Source organism: Tyto alba, unplaced genomic scaffold (genome assembly GCF_018691265.1).
Source record: "Tyto alba isolate M040663 unplaced genomic scaffold, T.alba_DEE_v4.0 Super-Scaffold_3, whole genome shotgun sequence".
Lineage (NCBI taxonomy): Eukaryota > Metazoa > Chordata > Aves > Strigiformes > Tytonidae > Tyto > Tyto alba.
In genome coordinates, this window is record NW_024881304.1 from 11,524,431 (window position 1) to 11,543,572 (window position 19,142).

Here is a 19,142-nt window from a genome sequence, read left to right on the forward strand (position 1 = left end):
CAAGACACAGTAGACTAGAGTAGAGATTTAAAGCAGGCAGAGAGCAGATACGAGCCTTAGTCAGAAAGAAAGGAAAGATTTATTTATTTTTTAAAGCTATAACCAATAAATTTGCTCAAAATGTGACTTATCCTCCTGTCTTATTTTGTCACATTTTGGGTCTCTCCTGCTTGGTGTCCAAGGAGGAGAAGGCATTTACTTACATCAAATAACCTTTCTATATACATCTCCTCATTGACCTTATCACGCAGGACATCCTGAGAGTGGCGGACAAATGTCACATAGGCATCAGCAACATCCATCCCCGGCTTCTGCATGGGGGAGAGAAGAAGAGAGAGAGAGAGAGAGAGAGAGAGAGAGAAACATGAATAGGGGTGCAGGGGGCAGCTCCTCTGTGTAGCCTCATTGATGCTTTTCCTTCTCTTCCATCTCCTGCTGTCCTCCTGCAGTCCACCCCTTCCTTACCAGACAGACACCGAGTCCCGCTGCTTTGTGCCCCATGACCAGCAGAATATCGTGTGCGACACAAGATCATGCAAAGGCACTTGCTCTTTCTCTTCTTTTGCCTAGAGCGAGGATGGTCAGAGGAATACAGCTCTTGACATACCGATGCCGGGAAGTTGTCTTGTTACCTTTGATGCTGTTGACCTAATGAGTGACCCAGCAAGCCAGGCTGGGGATTTGTTGTTTTCTTGGGTCATCTTCTCTATGCAAGCCCTCTGGTTTCAGAAGGTAGGAAGCTAACAGCCAGAGCTGGGCTCTTGCTTCTTCTTCTAGGGTGTGAGTATGCATGTAGTAAGCAGTTCACGTTGCAGGAGGCATCCCAAAATCACCTTTCTTTTTCTGTTTAGACCCCTGACTTTAGGTCACATGTACTGCTGCTCTTGAGAATAAATTGTGTAAACAATAAGTCAGGGAATATATGTCTACATGAATGTTTAAGCCGCTGCTAAATGGCAGTAAGCCTTTCTGTGCTGTCACATCTCCATGGCTCTCTGCAGAATTTAACTGATTTTAAACAGTAACTTACAAACGTGCAAGAGTTTGGGGACAACAGAATTTCTTTAAAGAAAATGGGAACTGAAGCAGGTGGATGGGAAAAATACTTAAAAAAAAATCCTGTTTGAGTTCACATTGCTTGATATATTGGAATCAAACTTACCTCAAAGGAAACCCATTAAAATACTGTAACACGAGTCATTACAAGACCTGCCACAAAATCTTAAATTTCCATGGCACATTGTAAGTTTGTTAATAACTAGTGTCATTAGTTTCCATTATTGTGATTTACCTCAGATCACAGAGTATCATTTCTCTGCAAGATACGATTGTCAGACGCTGTAAATTGAAGTTAGTTAACACATCTGTGTAATTTCCAGGGTGAAAATGAGGACAGTTTGGAAAGCAGTAGGAAGGGAGTTTTTTAATACAAAGCAAACAATTATCAAGCAAAGGGCTAGTGCTTGGCCCTTGGGAAGCCAGTAACATTTCTTAACACCTACTGCAACAATGACAAGGTATTAATTTGAAAAACAATGAGGACAACACAAATGTGGCAGTAGTCAAGTGTTACACTTTCAAGCAATTTTCAGCAGGCCGATTGTGCCCATTTCAAGATGGCATAAAACGGATTGGTTTGTACCCAGACAATTGCAACGCTGTTTGCGGAATTAGATTTAACCAATGGCTTTCTGTTCAACACCAGGATTTCCCCTCTGTCCTCTAGTCAAACAGGTTTTTCTTTCTCCTTCCCCTGGAAAGGCAGTGGCTCAGGGACCATAGGGCATCCGCTCGCAAAGGCCTGGAAGCATTGCAGGGCTGGTGGTTGATTTTATCAAAAATTTTGGGGCTGTCGAGGAAGCCAATGTAATGTGGCTTCCCTTCCAGGAGAATGTGGGGAAACAAGCGAAAAATAACCTAGATGACTGATTTGTGCTCTGTTTTACATGAAGAACTGGAGCCTCTGCCTGGCTCTGGGGACGGGAGCAGAGCCTTGCTCCTCCCGCACGGCCGCGATGCTGCCGACCTCCCAGGGGTGTCCCAGGTACAATGCTTTTAGAAAAGCTTGAAAGGGTTATATAGCATCCTACCAAGACCACTTCCCTGGAGATGCTTTACATTCCAGGAACATAGAGGCCTCAGAGAAGGCCACGATTTGCCCTAAGAATTAGTTAAAATGAATGTTCTGTACTCAAATTCCTGATAACTAAATATTTAAGATGCACTCAAACGAGTAGGAATTTCAGGTGAAGGATCTCCACATTTTCTAGGGCTAGAAATGAATTTTGAGTCCCTCTTTCTAATGCTCTCAATATCTTGTTTCTATTAATCCAAGACAACAGGATGCTGATCTCTGCAGTGGGATATTTTAAACCAAGCAAGACCTCTTACCATTCAAGAGTTTGTCTTCCCCATGCTGGACTAAAAATACGGCAATTTGGTAGGAAAGGTTTCTTTTGGGCTAAAGTTGTAGTAACATCAAATGCAGATGATGTGGTCCATGATGTCTGACACATTTATCATGTTTTCATGCGAGAGCATGCAGAGCAATCGCATCTATGTTAAATGTACATATATACATTATACATACAGGTCATTAAACTCAACTGAGTTATTCTTGATTTATACCGCCCGGTCTAACTGAATGCAGGATTTGGTGTGGTATATTAACATTTACTCTTTTTTCATTTGTAATTGCACAGGCTCTCTCTGCCTGTAAATGTTACAGTAACCCCTTATTCCAGCCAACATTCATATATTACACTTCAACTCAATTTAAATGTAAATTTCTGGCAAGTTAAGTGCTCTGTCTAAGAATGTTAAGGGCTCTCTTCCTTATGAATCAAGGTCTAATTAGAGGAGACGATGTACAGTTTTCCTATACCAATTACAGAAAAATGGAAAAAAATTATTTTCATTAACAATTTCCCAAACACATGTTGCTAGCTCGTCACCATTTCCCCAAAGTAATAAAAAAGTCATTTTCCGAAAGAGTAAAATAAACCAACAATTAGAAGAACAAAAATAAAATAGATTAGCTAATGTGTTAGATGTGTGTTGGCTCAGTTCTAACATGTCTGGACCTTTTTGTTTGGAAATTATACTGTATTTGTACAAGTCCAAATGAAGAATTAACAGAATGCACTGCTCCCATTTTTTTTTAAATGTGATTCAAGCCAATTGCATAAATATGGTACCTTTTTGACACCATCTGCAAATTATTGCCTAAACAGCCTCGTAGGTCTCCATAAGAGGGTAACTGCTCATTATTAACGTCATAGAGATATTCTTTCCAGTTCAAATGTTAGAAGTTTGAAGGCCCATGGTTCAATCTTGGCTGTTAATGCATAACGTGGGTTGCTACACATGCCATAAACCAAAGCACGATGCAAATTACTATGACAGAAGTTGTTTAAATTGTGCTTACGGGTACATCCACGTATTTGGAAGCAGCCTTCACCTGTAAAAGGAACAAGAAGAGAGTTTACAGTGTCAGTACGTCTTCAGGGCTTTGCTTTTTCTTTAAACACCTGTAAGAGCTTCTCCAGCCAAGACTTGGGACAACATAACGCTGAGTGGGGGGAAAAGGGTGATAAAAACTACATTTCCTGTCTAAAAGAATAGGCAAGGGTGGTATTTTTGTTGTTGTTTTTTTGGAGAGGTAACTTTACTGCTGCGAAAGCTCTAATAGCAACAGATGATAGTGTGGGAGTTGTGCTTCTCCCTCTTCTACTTCAGCGAGCGGGGGAAGACGGGGTTTGTAAGTAGACATCGTTATTTTCTTCGGAGGCCTTGTTCTCCGCCCGATGCCACGTGTCTCCGAAGGCAGCGTGTGTCTCTCCCATTGGGACCCTCATCCCGGGGACCGTGGGAGCCCTCGGCAGCGTGGGCACAATGGCACGGCGGGGCTGGCAGGCACCTGCACCAGGCTGGCCACTGGAAAGTGCCCAAAGGACCCTAATTTCTCCCCCTGCCCATAGTCCCCCCCCACAGTGTGCTTCTCCCAGCTTTGCCTGGGACATTATTTTCCCCCTTTTTGCTGGCCCTGACGCTGGCAGGAGCTCACAGAGCGTGCTGGGGCAGCGTGCTCATGCCGTTCCTCAGAGAAGTGCCCCAAAGCTTTTCAGCCTCCCAGACTCCGCACAGCTACATTAGTTTCCTGTGATTCTTTCTCCCTCCTTTTAAAAGACATTATATAAGGCAGGGTATCAGAGTGGACACTGCACTCTGTGGTGTCCTCACAAGCCGGCGTGGGCTGCAAGACCCCAAATTTACTTTGTCTCGGGTTTGCCATGCGGCAGGGTGCCCATCGCCTGGCACGGGAGGTGGGGTGGCCCCCAATGTCAGGGCCAACTTTTCCAACTGAGCAGTGCCCAGCTGGCCAGAGAGACCTTTTTCCCACTGTAGCATAAGGCACCGTGTCTAGAAAGAGTACGGCTGGGATTTTCCACAACGCTTCTGCTTTTAATTAGGGTAAGCGTTGCCGGCCATCTTTGTTTGGGTGTAAAAGCTCACCTGCTTTTAAATATTTCTAAAGCTACCATTAAAACAGCCTAAATATAACACGCACACAGTTGCATCTTGGGATGAATAAATTATGTGTCCCGAATGAGAGAATGAATGTATGTGTGAGACAGAATGTGAGAGTGGGTGGAAGCACTCATATGGTGTGTGTGGGGGGTGCATAATTAAGCACAATGAGGCGATACAAAAGACCAGACTGGTGGTAATTGCCGAGGTGAACGCTGCAAGTATTGGCAGCGCCCAGGCTGCCGAGCCGGGGGGCAAGAACAGAGGGAAGGGCAGGAGGAGGGCGCCGAGCGCCTGCCGCCGCGATGCGACCCGGGGTCCGGCTGTCGGAGGGGATGGAGGGGGACAGGGCACGTCCCAGCACACAAGCTGATGAAGGAGGTGGCAAAATCAGCGCCAAGCTCTCGCTCCCAGCAGACAGCGAACGCTCGCCTCTCCTCCAGGTATCCCCGTTTGCAGCCGGCCGTCTGGCCGCCTTGTCCTCTCGCTGCATTTATCCTCACAACTTCCTTGGGAGGTAGCGAAGCGCTTACCCCTCGCTCCTTGCCGGCGGGGAGCGGAGGAGCCCCAGCCCCCCTGCGGGAAGGCAGCGGGAGCCCGGCCAAGGGCCGCGGCTCCGGCGGAGCAGGCAGCCCCTGCGCACCCACGCCGGCGTGGAGCAGCCGCGGGCAGGGCTGCCCAAGCCGGCTCCAAACCGCCTCTTTTTCCGAGCAGCAAAGCTAAACGGCCAGGAGGGAAGCTCTGAAAACGACGCGGCTCGGCAGCCCGCAGAACTCAAGCCAGGGTCCGCGCCGCGCACCTGTACCTTCCAACGCTGCGCGGGGCTCGAAGTAATGCAGCGGCGCCCCAGGACACCTGCAACCTGAGCATGGATTTAGCACTCTTAGGTCCAGCTTAGCGCCACCATCTCAAACTGCCTCCTCCAAAGCCAAGAGGCGACGAGAATAACTCAGTCGGCTTCCTGCGATCTCCCCCCTCCACCCACAAAAAAACTGAGCTTCTTCTCCTGCCCACTCCCCTTTAATCAGAATAATTACTTGTTTTTCTTTAAACTCAGATTTGGCTACATTTAGTGAAATTTCCAAACTGCCGGATGTTGTGTGATTTTTGCTAGGCTGCCGTTTTTCACAAAGTATGTGACTTTGCCATGAAACGTCTCAGTTTACCATACAAATTTTGCTAAGAACAAAAATAAGATCTTTTACTTCTGTTTCCCTCGGGTAATATGCAGTCTTTAGTTTTAATTACTGTAGGTGTAATTCTCCGCCTACAGAGGCCATCCAGATTAAAGGGAATTTTAGCAGCTGTCATTCCTGTGACTCAGTGGATCTGCACATGCAGACGCCCAGCCAGGGCCTGGGCTGCTGCCGCGGAGATGCACTTAAATGTAGCAACAAACAGAAAAAAAAAAAAAAAAGTCTGGCCAAATTTAGAAGGGTGTTTTCCTCTCAAAGTGCTCTGCAAGGAGAAGTGGCTAGTGAGAATTTATTAGGACAACAGATGCATTAATTTTATCTTGAATTTCGAGGCAAGAATTGGAAATGAGGATATCCTACTAGGTGATAAAACTGTCTGTCACAAGACCCCCAATTACATGTCACTTGCAGAGCGCCTGGAAAACATGCGATGAAAGAAGTCGGTGGAAGGGGGTGGGAGACTAATGCTTTCTAGAGCTCAGCGGCTTGGACCATCACACTTTGTTGTATTTGTTCAGACAGGGAAAACGTGGGAGGTGGTGCAAGCATGCTGTAACAAGAGAGAGTTTCTCTATTTATCATTGCAAAGACTAAACACAGCAAATCACATTACTACTGCAGGGAAGGGAGACTTTCTAAGCCCAGTATCAAAGGGTTTGGGGCTGCTCCCCAGGCTCCTCTGGCGGCTGGTGCTGCCCAGTTGCTCCCAGCAAACAAGTGGCCCAAGGCAAGAGACATCCCTTGCCCAGAAAGGAGCAATCCTGCTCCTCTGCTGTGTGCTCAGCCTCCTTGCTGGGGGTGAGGGCTCAGCACCTTCCTGAGGACGCGCACACACCACACACGGTAACTATTTGGATACACATCCCTTCCTGGCTGGAAACTCAAAACTGAAGCTACGGGACCAGGTTCAAAGGCTGCGGGGCTGTTGGAGTGGGACAGACTGTTTTGTTGCTGCTGGGGCAGTTAACTGTCAGTAAGTGCCTGAGGAGCGGCGGGGTGAGGATGCTTGAACCCCGTGCACCTACGTGCTGTCTCCTCACGAGCGCCCAGAGCCCAAGCGCAGCCGGGGGGGCTCGCTCAGCAATCGAAGGGAGCAGCCCTCTGCAGCGTAAATAGTAGGATGTGGTGGGAGCACTGCAGCAGCAACCAGGGAACAGCTTGGATTCACAGAGAAGGGCTGCAGATTACACTGTCTACCCGGGCTGATGCTGGTACTTCCGATGCCTGGAAAGCTGCCGCCTCCTCATCCTCTGCTGCTGGCACACGAGCATCCCCTAACCCGCCGCAGCACTGGAACGAGGGAGGGTATCCACTCCAAGCCATCCCCTGTATCCCCCCCAAGCAGGGACGAGCACAGAGCCAGGGCTGTAAGCATGCAGGGATTATCCTGGGAGAAGAGCTGCACCGTGGGGCAGTGAGTAGAACACCCTCCCTTTCCCTCCTCCGCTGAAGAACAAAGTGCCTTGAGCACACCCGAAAAGTCAGTACTCTCAGTTTGAACCCCGTGGTGGCTTAGATAAGCTGTCAGGCTTTGTGTGCACACAGCTGCCCAAGAGCAGAGTTTCCTGCCTCCACTGGTAAGCCTTCCTACATCCATCCCCATTTCCAAACGGATCCTACAAAACTGCCTCAAACCCAGCAAAACGGACCCAAGAGTAGCAACCAACAGACAACTGCAAGTAACTAAGACAACTCCTGAATGAGGTTTTGGAAAGCCTTCCCAGTTTGCTGAGCAGTGCCTTCTGCCTCCTGCCCAGTCTTTGTGAACAAGTGAGCACAGGACAGGCTGCACATGCAGGCAGCAGGGCCGGTGGCTGAGAACGTTAATGCAACTTCCCAAGCAACCCCAGACATACACATTTGGGTGCACACCCGTCTGTGAGCTAAGAGGTCACACTTGCAAAGAGACACTCTTGTAATCTTCCTGGCATGCATTGTCAGAAGACCTTTGGAAATCAGCTGCTATGTGTTTGGCCTAAGAAGCTCTCACAACACTCTTCTGGAATACACCTCAGACTGCTGAACACTTGCTTGGTACTTAGGATAGTTTTGCACGGATATTATTCTTGTCCTGTATCTTTCTAGGAAATACATAATGTGGCAAGCTGTGGATTGGTTCTGCAATGTTAGGGAGAAACGTGGCATCAGAGGCACCTTGTGCTGTGTCACCTCGTGCTGTGTCACCTCATGGCATTTCCTCTACCTTGTTGTCTTTTAGAAACACAGAGGCACTGCCTAGATCTCCCTTATTTTGTTTCTTTACTACGTAAGATGGCCACTGTTATGGCCAGAAGATTGAGAGCGACACACCCGTCATGCAAGGTAGCAACAACGCAACTTCTTTAGTTAGGGAAACTGGATATACAGTGCAACAATTTTTTTCATCTTCATATGCGTCCTTAACAGAATAAAATCAACCAACCTGAACGGTTACTGGAGTTTGGTTTATTCTGTTCTACAACATGACGGCCTATGCATCTTGGGTGTTTACGTACTGTATATCTGCATAAAGGTTGTTTGTGTTGGGATTACAATGTTCAAACATCACAGAATGGGAGAATTATTATGTATCTGATCTAGTCCTGGGAGAGCAGGAGATTACAGCTCGGGGAAAAAAAAATAAAAAAAAAAAAAGAGAAAGGAAAATATTGTCTGTACTTACAGTAAATGACAGGAAAGAAGAAAACAAAGTTCCTTCATCGTATCTAGACAGTTTGGCCAAGACTCCTTCCAAAATGGTGACAAACTACGAAGACAAAAAATATTGCAATTATTTTTAATAATTGAACAAGAGTGTAAAAATCAGCATCAGCCTCAGAGAAGCCAGTGGAGCTCTCAGCATTGCGAAAGGAACTGACAACCTGTCCCCGAGCACAGTGGGGAGAACGGAGCGTTGCCTTTTGCCTGCTACGTGGTCCACCTCTCGCTGGGTGCGAATAATCATCCCTTGGTGTCACAGGTGACACTGGGGACAGGAGGTGGGTGCAGTGCACGGGGAAGCCAGCACAGCCTCTCTGGACTAGGAAGCCGGTGGTTCTTGCTCCCAGTATGCGGTGTCAAGCACACAGCTAGCTGGGTATTCTTGCAGAAGAATCAAATTGGCATATGTTAGCGGATTATGTTTAAAGGTCTCCACTGTATAATAGGGATGACTTGTTCTCAGAAAGTTTGAAACTAGAGGAAAACACACCCCACCATCTTTCTCCCTCCATACCAATTCCCCTCTGCGTTAGCGCAGCACACCAGACCTACACAGCAACCCAAGGGAAGTGCTGGCAGCTGAGCTAGGAGAGCCGACTCTGATGAAAAACAATTTCCAAACAATTAAACCTGACATTTTGGAATGTATTTCCCACTACTGTCACCTCTAAATTAATTTCTTAGAAGAGCATATGGTGATCTTGCACAGGATGAGTTATTTTGTCCATACAACCTTATGTGTAGGAGTGGTGACCACCTCTGCATGCCACCCCAACGTCTACGCGGCAGCATTTAGCAGTGCCACCCCCTGACTGCAGCTACCCTCAGTGCTGTGGGGTGATGCTGACCACAGGGTGTTACTCCATTAACATAACACCCATTCCTTAAAACCACTTCTGGCCCAGTATGGCAATCCTGCTAGCAGCATATTACATCTCACGCAGTTCCTAATCATCAAAGAGTCACCATGAAACGACTGGGAGATGTATGATCTTGCCTGTGAGAAACAAGAAGCCAATTCAACATCTTCATGTGTCACATTTTAATGGAAACACACATATTAAAAATGCAATGTTAACAGTGAATCACTTCACCTGAAGCTGAAGGTTACCTTTGCCACTAGGAGTGTTATCATTTCTTTGACGGTTTCCTCAATTAGTTCATCTATTTTTGAATGGTACTGGTGCTAAAGAAAAGTAAAAGGAGAGGGGGAGGAAAATATTAGCATTGATCACAGGCGAGAGCTCTATGGTTGTCAGCCTCTTCCCTTGGTAAGCCACAATATGCAGTATTAAACTGAAGAATTATGCAGCTTATTACCCCGTGCTCCACTGTAGTGGCCAGCGATTACTTACACTTGTAGGAGAGACCTTGAATTCAGGAGAATCTTGCCTCAGTTTGTGATGTGTGGGCAAACCCTGCCCTCTTCTGTGTGCCCGCAGCTCTGGTAGCCACACACAGATGTTGGAGGGGAGGCTTTGCCATCCCTGTGAGCACCCACCCCTCCCCGTGCTCCCACAGACCCTGCTTCGGTTCCGCGGGCATGATCCCGTTCGTTTTGCACATGGATCATGCCTGGCAGTGACACATGCCTGCGGTGGAGGGAGAGGGACAGCCCTTGCCTGGGGTACCACAAACCTCATAGCCCTCGAAGGGGAGCAGGGAGGATTTGCTGCCCCAGGGGAGCTTGCAGGGGGGTGTGCCACCAGGAATGATGTCGCACCCTTCCCATCTCCTGCAGCAAAGCACTTGAACCTGTGCTGCACACTGGGTTCAGCAGGGACATGGCTCGAAGCGCTCATTTAAGTGCTTTGCTTAGTGACCCGACGAACCAAGATCCGTCTTTCCGTCCCACGCAAAAGCCAGCAGGCAGGGCAGCCCCGAGCCCGGGGTGGTAGCAGATCCCGTGGCACTAGCCCAGAACCGGCTGACCAGCTCCAGCACCAGCAGCATCAGCATTTCTGAGTCTTCAACCCAATTCCTGCACATGCCAAACCTTGCTTAGCTTGGGAGCTCTGATGCAATCAGCTGCAATATGGCTAGAATAGGTACTAAAATACAGTCTTCTACTAATTTAGAAAAGACCTGTTTCCAATACAAGATTTAATTAGTGAAAACATACAGTATATTCTTATTTTCAATGGACTGAGAAAATACTGATTATGACTGCTTTCCAACACAAAACATTTGATTTTTCAGTCAAACATTTCAAGCACTGGTGCTAGTCACTATATTCATTACCACTTGGCATTAATATTGTTTTAAAATGTTAACATCAAATCACATTGAAAGAGACAAATCTGCTTTAAATACTAATCAGACTTCGGGAAGGAAGACTGTGAGGGCTTTACAAATGCTAGATGTTGGTCTCAGTGTCTGATCAGTAGTCTCTGAACTGCTCTACAGTTTGGGGAATTTTTTCTATGACAGTAACATGTTAATACAAGAATTTGGAAAAAAGAAAATAAAAGTAGGACACACTTACCCACACTTTAGCAAACTTTTCAGATGATTGGGGACATAAATAAAGAGGAAAGTGCAAAAGACAGGAAAAAGAACATATGAAGATAAACAATAAATAAACCAAAATCTTTTAAAAAAAGAGATGTACGAGAACAGCAGCATCATGTACAGAAAGAATAAGCAATGGAAAATGAAACATGGTCAAAACCTCCTTTCACTGAAATACCAGAGGTCGCTACCTGTAGTATTTGCAGTCATTAAAACAGCGGGAAGGCACCGAATTGTACCTGACTGCTGACAGTCTCTTATGGGTTTATTTTGCTCCGAAGAGGAAGGCAGCCGGCTGTGGGCAGGCAGGGTTCAGCACGGGGGCACTGACGCCCCTCGCCAGGGGTGGGTGCCCCCGAGGGGTGAGCCCTGCTCCAGGGGCAGGGGTCCACGGTGCAGCCCAGCCCGGCCGACGTCCCGGGTGGGGACACTCAGAGCCTCCCCCCCCCGTGGGACGACAGGCTGGCACTGCCACGCCGCAGGCTGCGATCTGCTGGGCCCACTCGGAGGGAAAAACAGACACGAACGAGCAAGTGATGCCTGCATTTGCAGTTCCCGTGTCCACGCCCTGCTTTGCAGGTCAAGACATGTACGAGTCCCTGACGGGATCATAGCTGTGGTTAGTCTGCTTAATGCAGAGTTAGCCCTTATCAGCTCCCAGGATTGACCTGGCACAGCTGGAGATGTAGCTGTGGGGTGACGGGGACCCGTAACAGCTGGGTACGGGCAGGAGCTGCTGACGTCCTTGGCATACACAGCCAGGACCTCCAAAGGGAGATGAAGAAGGCGTTGTGCATATTTTGGGGGTGTCTTCCCCACGACATTTTGCATCCGCAACTGCATTTTCTGTGTGTGGAAGACCTTGCAACCGAGGATTCAACTAACAGCTTTCCTTGGATAAGTCATGAGTTTTAACTCAAAAATGGCTAGCTACGTGCAAAACAATACGCTGTGAAATGCACTGACCGATGCATTTTCAGTTAAAAGCTTGTTTAAAAAGCAAGTAAGAGCCCTGATAGAATAAAGCCACAGCTCTGAGAGCAGGAGAGGACCCGGTGCATGCACCCAAGGTGGTGTCGCAGGACTCTCACCGCTCATTCCCATTCCTGGGCAGACTTGGAGCCAGCACCAGGACCAGTGAGTGTGCAGAATAGGGCCCGTGCGGGCGCGGGCGCTGCCCCAGGCAGCCGCAGCGATGTGCTCCCCGCGCCGCGGCCCCAGCTCCACCTCGGGAGGATGAGCCCCGGCCAGGACAGGGTCGGAGGAGGCGGCGGTTTGGAAAACGACTGCCTGGTGCTGCTTTCACAGACGCCTGGCTCGTAAACCAGAGTTTCTAACAGCTCCTTCTACATTTCTTATGAAAATGCCCGAGGTTAAAGATCGCACAACTGGTTTGCTTTACCCGGCGTAGCCCCCGCTTTTGACCGAGTTCGTCGCAGCTTTCTATTAGCTCAATTATTACAATCCATAATCAGTGCACTACAATGATTCAACTTGACTTTATGTGATGAGTATCTTGCCTTGTCATGTAACAGATTGTGTGTACGTTGTATTTCTCTAAGGACCATCTGACCTTAGATATTAAATAGAAACATACTAGACCAACTGAGAAACATTTAATACATACATTTATCCCCTTAGATGTATTAAAAATTCAGAGGAAAAATAAATATTTAAGATGGTAAAGTATGTTTACCAAATGTTTTAACAGCTGCCTTTAGAGACAAGGAAATGGAAATGAAATGATGGGTGTTTGTTTCACAGGGTAATGCTCGCAAAATGCGTTCAAGTATCTGTTAAAGTGAGTCTAACTGAAGGTAGTCTTAAAGGGAAGGCCTTTGGGGTGGGAGAGAAACCGCAGGAGAGAGGTCAAGTAAAGTGTCGACAGAGTCTCTGCCCATGTACAACTCAGACCATCAGAAAAATCTTTTTGCTTCTAATAAAAATGTCTTCTTAGGTTAGGTCTGGGCAAACGCCCCTGCCTGAGCACCACAGTGGGCAGTGTGAGCCCTTTTTGATGCTTTTGATGTGTCTGCAAAGGGACCACATATTTTAGGAGCTGGGAGGCAGCTGCAGCACTGACGAGGGTCCCATCAGTTAGCTGTGTCTGTCCCTCTGTCCCTGTCCATCCCTCCCTGGCGGGGCTGCAGGCGGCCCCGGCCGAGCTGTGCGGCTGCCACACACCAGGGCTGGGGTGACAGAGGGACTCAACTCTGCACAGACCCAGATCCCCAAACTACAGAGGAAGACACAGGCTTGAAACCCGGTTTCTATCCCTCTTCTGACTATGTGACTGTGTCATCATTTCCACCGGGGACGGGAAGATGCGGGGTGGTGTTTTGTCCTCCCCTCCAGGGCTGTAATGACAGATCTGTATCTTAACTTCTACCCCCCCCCCCCCGCCCCCAGCACGACCATCTCAGCGCACAGGTCTAGACAGCTTCAAGAAGAGGAGATGGAGGTAGTTGAAATATGGAGTGGCACGAGCAAATGGAAGGGGAGGTAGGAGCACTCATTAAAAGGCAGAAAAGAAAAAGGGAGGGTGTATAAAAGTCTGCAGCCTTAAATAGTAACTTATGCACCGATAATTTACATCTGCTTTACAGGTCTGTTAGTTCAGCTATCTGTTAAAAACCTCATGCCCCAGCAACTGCTGCTTGCCACGGGAGTTAGGCTGTCTCTGAGCTGCCGTACCAAACACCTTCTTGAAGCGGCACAGGCAGATTTGCAGAGCTAATCCCGCCGCAGCTGAGATCAGCAGAGAAACAACCGCGCTGCCGCCTGCTCCCCTCTCACTTGCAGTTTCGCTCAGGCCGAACGTGCGCTGTGACTGATGCTCAGAATTTGGAGGAAACTGTGGCAAGCACACAGCACCACAAGTTAGCATGGAAAGATGCAGCGCGTGGCTGGTCACACTATATCCAGATGCAGCTGATATTATCAGTCTTGTGGCATCTGAATACTTAACCTGACAGTTTTATGAATGCAATGAGCTTGATCTGTCATGGTATCGGTGTCAGTTTGATCTCCAAAACATTCCTGTCCCCAGGGACTGTGCTAGTATGCTAGTATAGTGCACAAGGGTTTGATCCTGGTTTGCAGCTGGGAGCATTGCAACCATGGCCCTTCCTGGCTGGAGAGGCACTGCCAGGCAGATGCTGCAGCAGCTGTAGACTGAGGGATTTGGGGAGAGAAAATGGGTAGGAATATGGAACAGAAAATGGTTGAGAAATTCATGTCCAGGCTTGGAGAACAAAAACCTGCTCAAGATCTGCCTCAGCTGACCCAGAGGACAAGGGAAGAACCTGATGATGAGAAGTACAAAACCTCTCCTGCAAGGTGACTGTCACAAATAAAATGTCATAACTGAAACATGTATAAGAAAAATAAAAAGAACAGCTGGATGTGATCCAAACACCACTGCCATCAGGGCAAGGATCCCTGCTGCATCCAGTGGCCTTTGGAACAAGTCGTCTCAGAGCAACAGGGTGAGGTAAACAAATGAAAAAAAACCACTCAAAACTTGCAATGATTCACTACAAAATCTGACCATGGAAAGTTGTAGAGAAAGGACCTATCTAGGAAATGCTGACAAGCAGCAGGATGGAAGAGCCAAACAGTATTCGTGAATTTATTATAGACTGGTGTATGAATATTTAATTTGGCTTGAAGCCACTATAGCAAAATTATTATTATGATGCATTTAATCTAGTTCAATTTACCACGCCTTTCTAATTCATAGATCAATTCACAGAAACTTCAACTGGAACTATGGCTTCATAAAAAAAAAAATACTAGCAATTAATTAAAACAGGTTTGTTATTTGGAAACCTGAGTCATTAAGAACCTGGAAATCCAGGATCATCAAGCGTGCTGACTATAGCCAATACTCAAGGAAGTCACAGCAGCTGGAATTTAAATCTACTTTTGGAAGTTATCTATTCTGGTGTTTTGTTTTGTGGTTTTTGTTTGTTTGTTTGTTTGTTTTTTTTTTCCTTACAAGCATAACAGCAACAACTTGGCACTTCTGTTTTCCGTATGTTTGACTACAGAAAACAGTCATATACAGAAAGTGTGTTGTTGACACCTGGCTCCAAGGTACGGTTAATGACTCAACAGATATGGTCATCATGCATCAACTGAGCTCAAGAGATACCTTATGCATACCACAGTCCTTGCAAAAAAAGCCACTCCTAGGTGACAGGGATTCCGAATGTTTATATTCATCAGATTTACTTGGGAGCAACCCCCTGCATATTCATCTGCACACTCTATACGGAACACTAAATCCACAACTGATAAAACATCTCTGAAACTAGCACAACAGGAAATAGGAAAGTTTGTGACTTTGCCTTTAAAAGCTGTGAAAGGAAGAACCTGCATTTTTACCTCTTGGCCCATTTCCATACTGCAAAGCTTTGTTGACTGAGCTTTGGCATCCACCATGACATTAAACATGGTGCATATTGATTGAGGGACTCGGAAATCTGTTGATCGGCTGGTTTTCTGCAGCTTTACTTCAAATGCAATCCTGGTTCTGTTAAGGAAAGTAGAAAAAGGCATTTCAGTTGCTTTTAAACGTACTAGAGCTAATAATAACAATAATAATAATAATGTGAAACAATACTGAGAAGAGTTTGAGAAAGCAGAAAGCTGAATGCTGCTGGGAGTGTTACTGTAAAGCACATTGTTACAAATGTGCTTTTACTAAAAAGTAGTTTCCAGTTTAAAAAGAAATCCACCTTCTAGAATACACACTATTTATAAAGTATGCAGTGGTTTCAGGGAAACTACGACTTTCTCATGCTTGATAAACAGTGTGATGATGCTACAAAAAGCAGTGTCAATGTACACCTATAATTTGGTTGCATTAGCTGATTTATAACCACAGACAAATAGCAAGCCTAACGCATTAAAGGAAGCTCCTATTGCTCCATGATATCAACTACAAATAACGAATTCATTCATGGCTTGACTAAAAGGACATTGCCAGATCACTGCATTTTTACGTCTGCATGATTGTATTTGCTTGCTGAAAGTTCCTAATTGTCTAATAAGTTCACAGAAGTGGTTTCCCTGAACCATACATATTCACCAGAATACATCTGCAAAATGTGCATGGGCGCAGTCGTGCATGTACGAACACACACACACGTGTTACACGAGCCTGCAGCTCGCTGCTCTCTTGAGGTTTCACTGAGCTCAAATTTGACATCCCCAGCAGTTACAAACCATGTTACACCCAGAGTTTTGTTGGGCCAAAGACTACAGAATTTTATCCCATGTCATATTTTAAAATACCAAGGCATTCGTGACTTTAACATGGGGAATACTCTGAAGTACAGTGGGCATTGCTTTGCCTTTCTTTGGAGCCCCTCTGCAGATTCCAGAGTTACTTCACTAATCCTACCTAACACAGAACAATTATCACATCAGACAGAATCTGCCGACAAATTAACATAGGAGCTTCAATTTAGAAATAACAAATAATATCAACTGCAGCTCAGGAATAACTTCGATCTCAAATGATCCCCCAAGGGTTATGCAAACGAAAACTCATTTACAAATGTGAAACTCCCATTCTTGGGATCAGATCTGAGCTGGTACATAGGTCCTCCTGCCCGGTTTTATTAGTGAAACAGGCCTTTCTTGCAAGGGCTGCTTTCTTGACAGCACTGAAATACAACCAAGTGCGGAAGGCGGGGTGGCTTCTCCATGGTATTCAACAGTTCAGAGACAGACGCGAAGAAAAATGTTGTGTCAAACTAAAATTGCTAAAGAAACCTTAGCCAGGCCCTGTTTGCAGGTGATATAAATAGGGAAGGCAGCATATTGGTTTACATCAGCAGTGGCATTTGAACTGATTTAATTACCAGTGCCAGATTTAGCCTGGACTCGGGGACTAGAATCTTGATAATTACTGAAAGGACCCAAAGCGACTGGGATTTTCCATCTCCTTGCAGAGATGAGCATGTTCCTACTTACTTATGCTCAGAACCATTATATATAGTCATACCATTACAAGCTGGGCCAGGTTTTTACAGAGGGGCAACATATTTGTAGAAAGGTTGAAGCAGTTGGGAAAAAACCCTGGCTTTCAGGCACACAAGCCCTTCTTCAGAGGTACCTGGAAACATGCTTATTTTTTCCAGTTATCTCAGCTGAGCTAACCTGGTCTGACTTCTGTAGATCATCTCAGCTATAACTGTACCACAGGTACAGCTTGGTTCCAAATAAAAAAAAAAAAAAAAAAGAGAGAGAAAATAAGTGTTTCGCTGGTGGTGCTGGGGGTAGATCAGAGAGCAAAGCTCCAGGTTTGCTCCCAAGGGACCATCTGGCAACTGGACGACAACTGAAGCTCAGCGTTCGTGCCAGCCAAAGGACCAAAGATGAGTTGCTGCAATAAAGCGGTGTTTGCTCAATGCAAAGACATCATGACCACCTCGTTGCACTTAAGATGCACTGGGGTTTATTCCAGAACAGTGAGAGAGCAAGCCTCAAGCTGTCTGCTTTCCAGCAGGCGAGTCTCCTGCCTCCATCTCGGGGACCAAACGTGCCTTCTCCTACGATGACGTTGCACATCCAGACTGTGAGGAACGGGTGAACAATAAATGCCATGCTCACACTTGCAAAGTGGCCAGGCAACTGTGGTACAGAACAGCCACATCACACATTGCAGCTAATATTAGCCTGTACCAGCCGTATTTGGCATCCATTCTTCCTTTGGTTTGTCTCTTTGTCTATTAATTTTTGCACAATTTAATGCAAAGTTCATCATGTCTTCCTCCTGCCTCATCACTTCTGATGCCAAATGGACATAAATTACTGTGGAAAGTTGAGAAATTCAACCTCAACATTTTGTTTTCAGAATGACAGCTGCCTGTATCTTGAAGAGTTTTTTAAAGAAACCTCTCTGATTTGCAAAATCTGCAGGTGAATATCCTATAATACGGCTGATGATACAACAGCTTTTCTCACTGGCAGCAGATGTGAAACCTGTGTGCGAAGCTACCCACTATCCCCTTATGGGGATCACTTTTTTGCTTGTTTTTTCATGGATCTGTGGTTTTTAGGTGGGTGCTGAGATCTTACTTCGGGCTATGCCTTCAGCACTCAATGCTGTTGACACCAAACTGCATTTACAAAGACTTGACCTCATGTGCAGCACCAAAAATAAGTAACTACCTGTAAAGCTTGAAAGAATTGGTGATTTATTGCCTTATTGTGAATATGCACTCTCCACAGTCTCGGCAGAGAAGTGCTTGCTTGCGAGAGTCCACAATTCACAGCAATAGAGTGGCTTTCCACCATGTCTCTGCTGAGCAGAGGTGAGCTGGGGTCACTAATAAACGGTTGTTGAAGTGAAGCTTCACTGATAATAAGACAGAGAAAAACCTTGCATCCTGTGAGCTCCTATGAGAAACATGTCTAGTTTGCTGATGGGCACGTACCTTTTCACACAGGACTCGATCATGTCACTTGCCATAAGCTTCAACCGTTGCTCTAAGTGTTTTCCAAACTCCTCCTCAGGCCAGTGCAAATCCCGAATGAAGGTCTGTAGGGCATCAAGTTTCCAGAACAGATCTTCCGAGGTGCCTGATCCATTGCTGGCAGGGCAAAATGAGAACAAAAGTCATAAGTGGCATCAGGCTCTTTGTAACCTGATGTGGAGACCATTCCTGCAACAAGTGTAGAGCAGACAGTAGTTTCATACACAGGACAACGCTGGCAATCTCCACCATCAGGATTTTGAGTTTTACCATACAGTTGCCTAATCTACCTTGCTGTCATCACCCACAAAACTTTCCAGACCAGATGAGTAAGACAACATTATGAGTTACACATATTAACAGGAAGAATGTGTGTATGGTAAAAATCAGCCTTAGTTAATAACCACATTAACGTATGTGATTATTAAGAATTAAGGCCAGAAACTGTGGTAGAAAATCCTTAATCAGTAATAACTGCCATACTAGACTGTATGCAGTTATTAAGGTTGAGGGTTTCATGCAATTCTCCCCCCTCCAAATTGTATCTTGAGTTTGCCTTGTCCCCCCCACAGTGAGGCCCCGTTTCCATGTAAGGGACAGTGCTAACAAGTGGTGAGCGAGGACACACTTTTATCTCTTGAACAGCTGAAAAAAAATTGGGGTAAGTCAATTGAGCTAAGGGCACTAGACATTTCATATCCAGGAGTTTTGGCAG

At 46.2% G+C, this 19,142-nt stretch overlaps 1 protein-coding gene across 20 annotated transcripts in view; it reads right to left on the reverse strand.

Annotated features, from left to right (window-relative positions):
- The window catches only part of CADPS (calcium dependent secretion activator), a 220,897-nt gene that overhangs the window by 22,051 nt on the left and 179,704 nt on the right, over positions 1-19,142 (reverse strand). For 10 of the 20 annotated variants that reach the window (XM_042799816.1, XM_042799811.1, XM_042799808.1 and 7 more), the window contains 7 exons: positions 18,389-18,544; positions 15,327-15,474; positions 10,912-10,926; positions 9,538-9,612; positions 8,389-8,472; positions 3,428-3,460; positions 204-311 (listed from right to left, as the gene is read on the reverse strand). In XM_042799816.1, coding sequence (XP_042655750.1) covers positions 204-311; positions 3,428-3,460; positions 8,389-8,472; positions 9,538-9,612; positions 10,912-10,926; positions 15,327-15,474; positions 18,389-18,544 — 619 coding nt within the window. The remainder of the gene's footprint in view (positions 1-203; positions 312-3,427; positions 3,461-8,388; positions 8,473-9,537; positions 9,613-10,911; positions 10,927-15,326; positions 15,475-18,388; positions 18,545-19,142) is intronic. The other 10 variants (XM_042799818.1, XM_042799817.1, XM_042799819.1 and 7 more) reach the window with 1 other exon arrangement.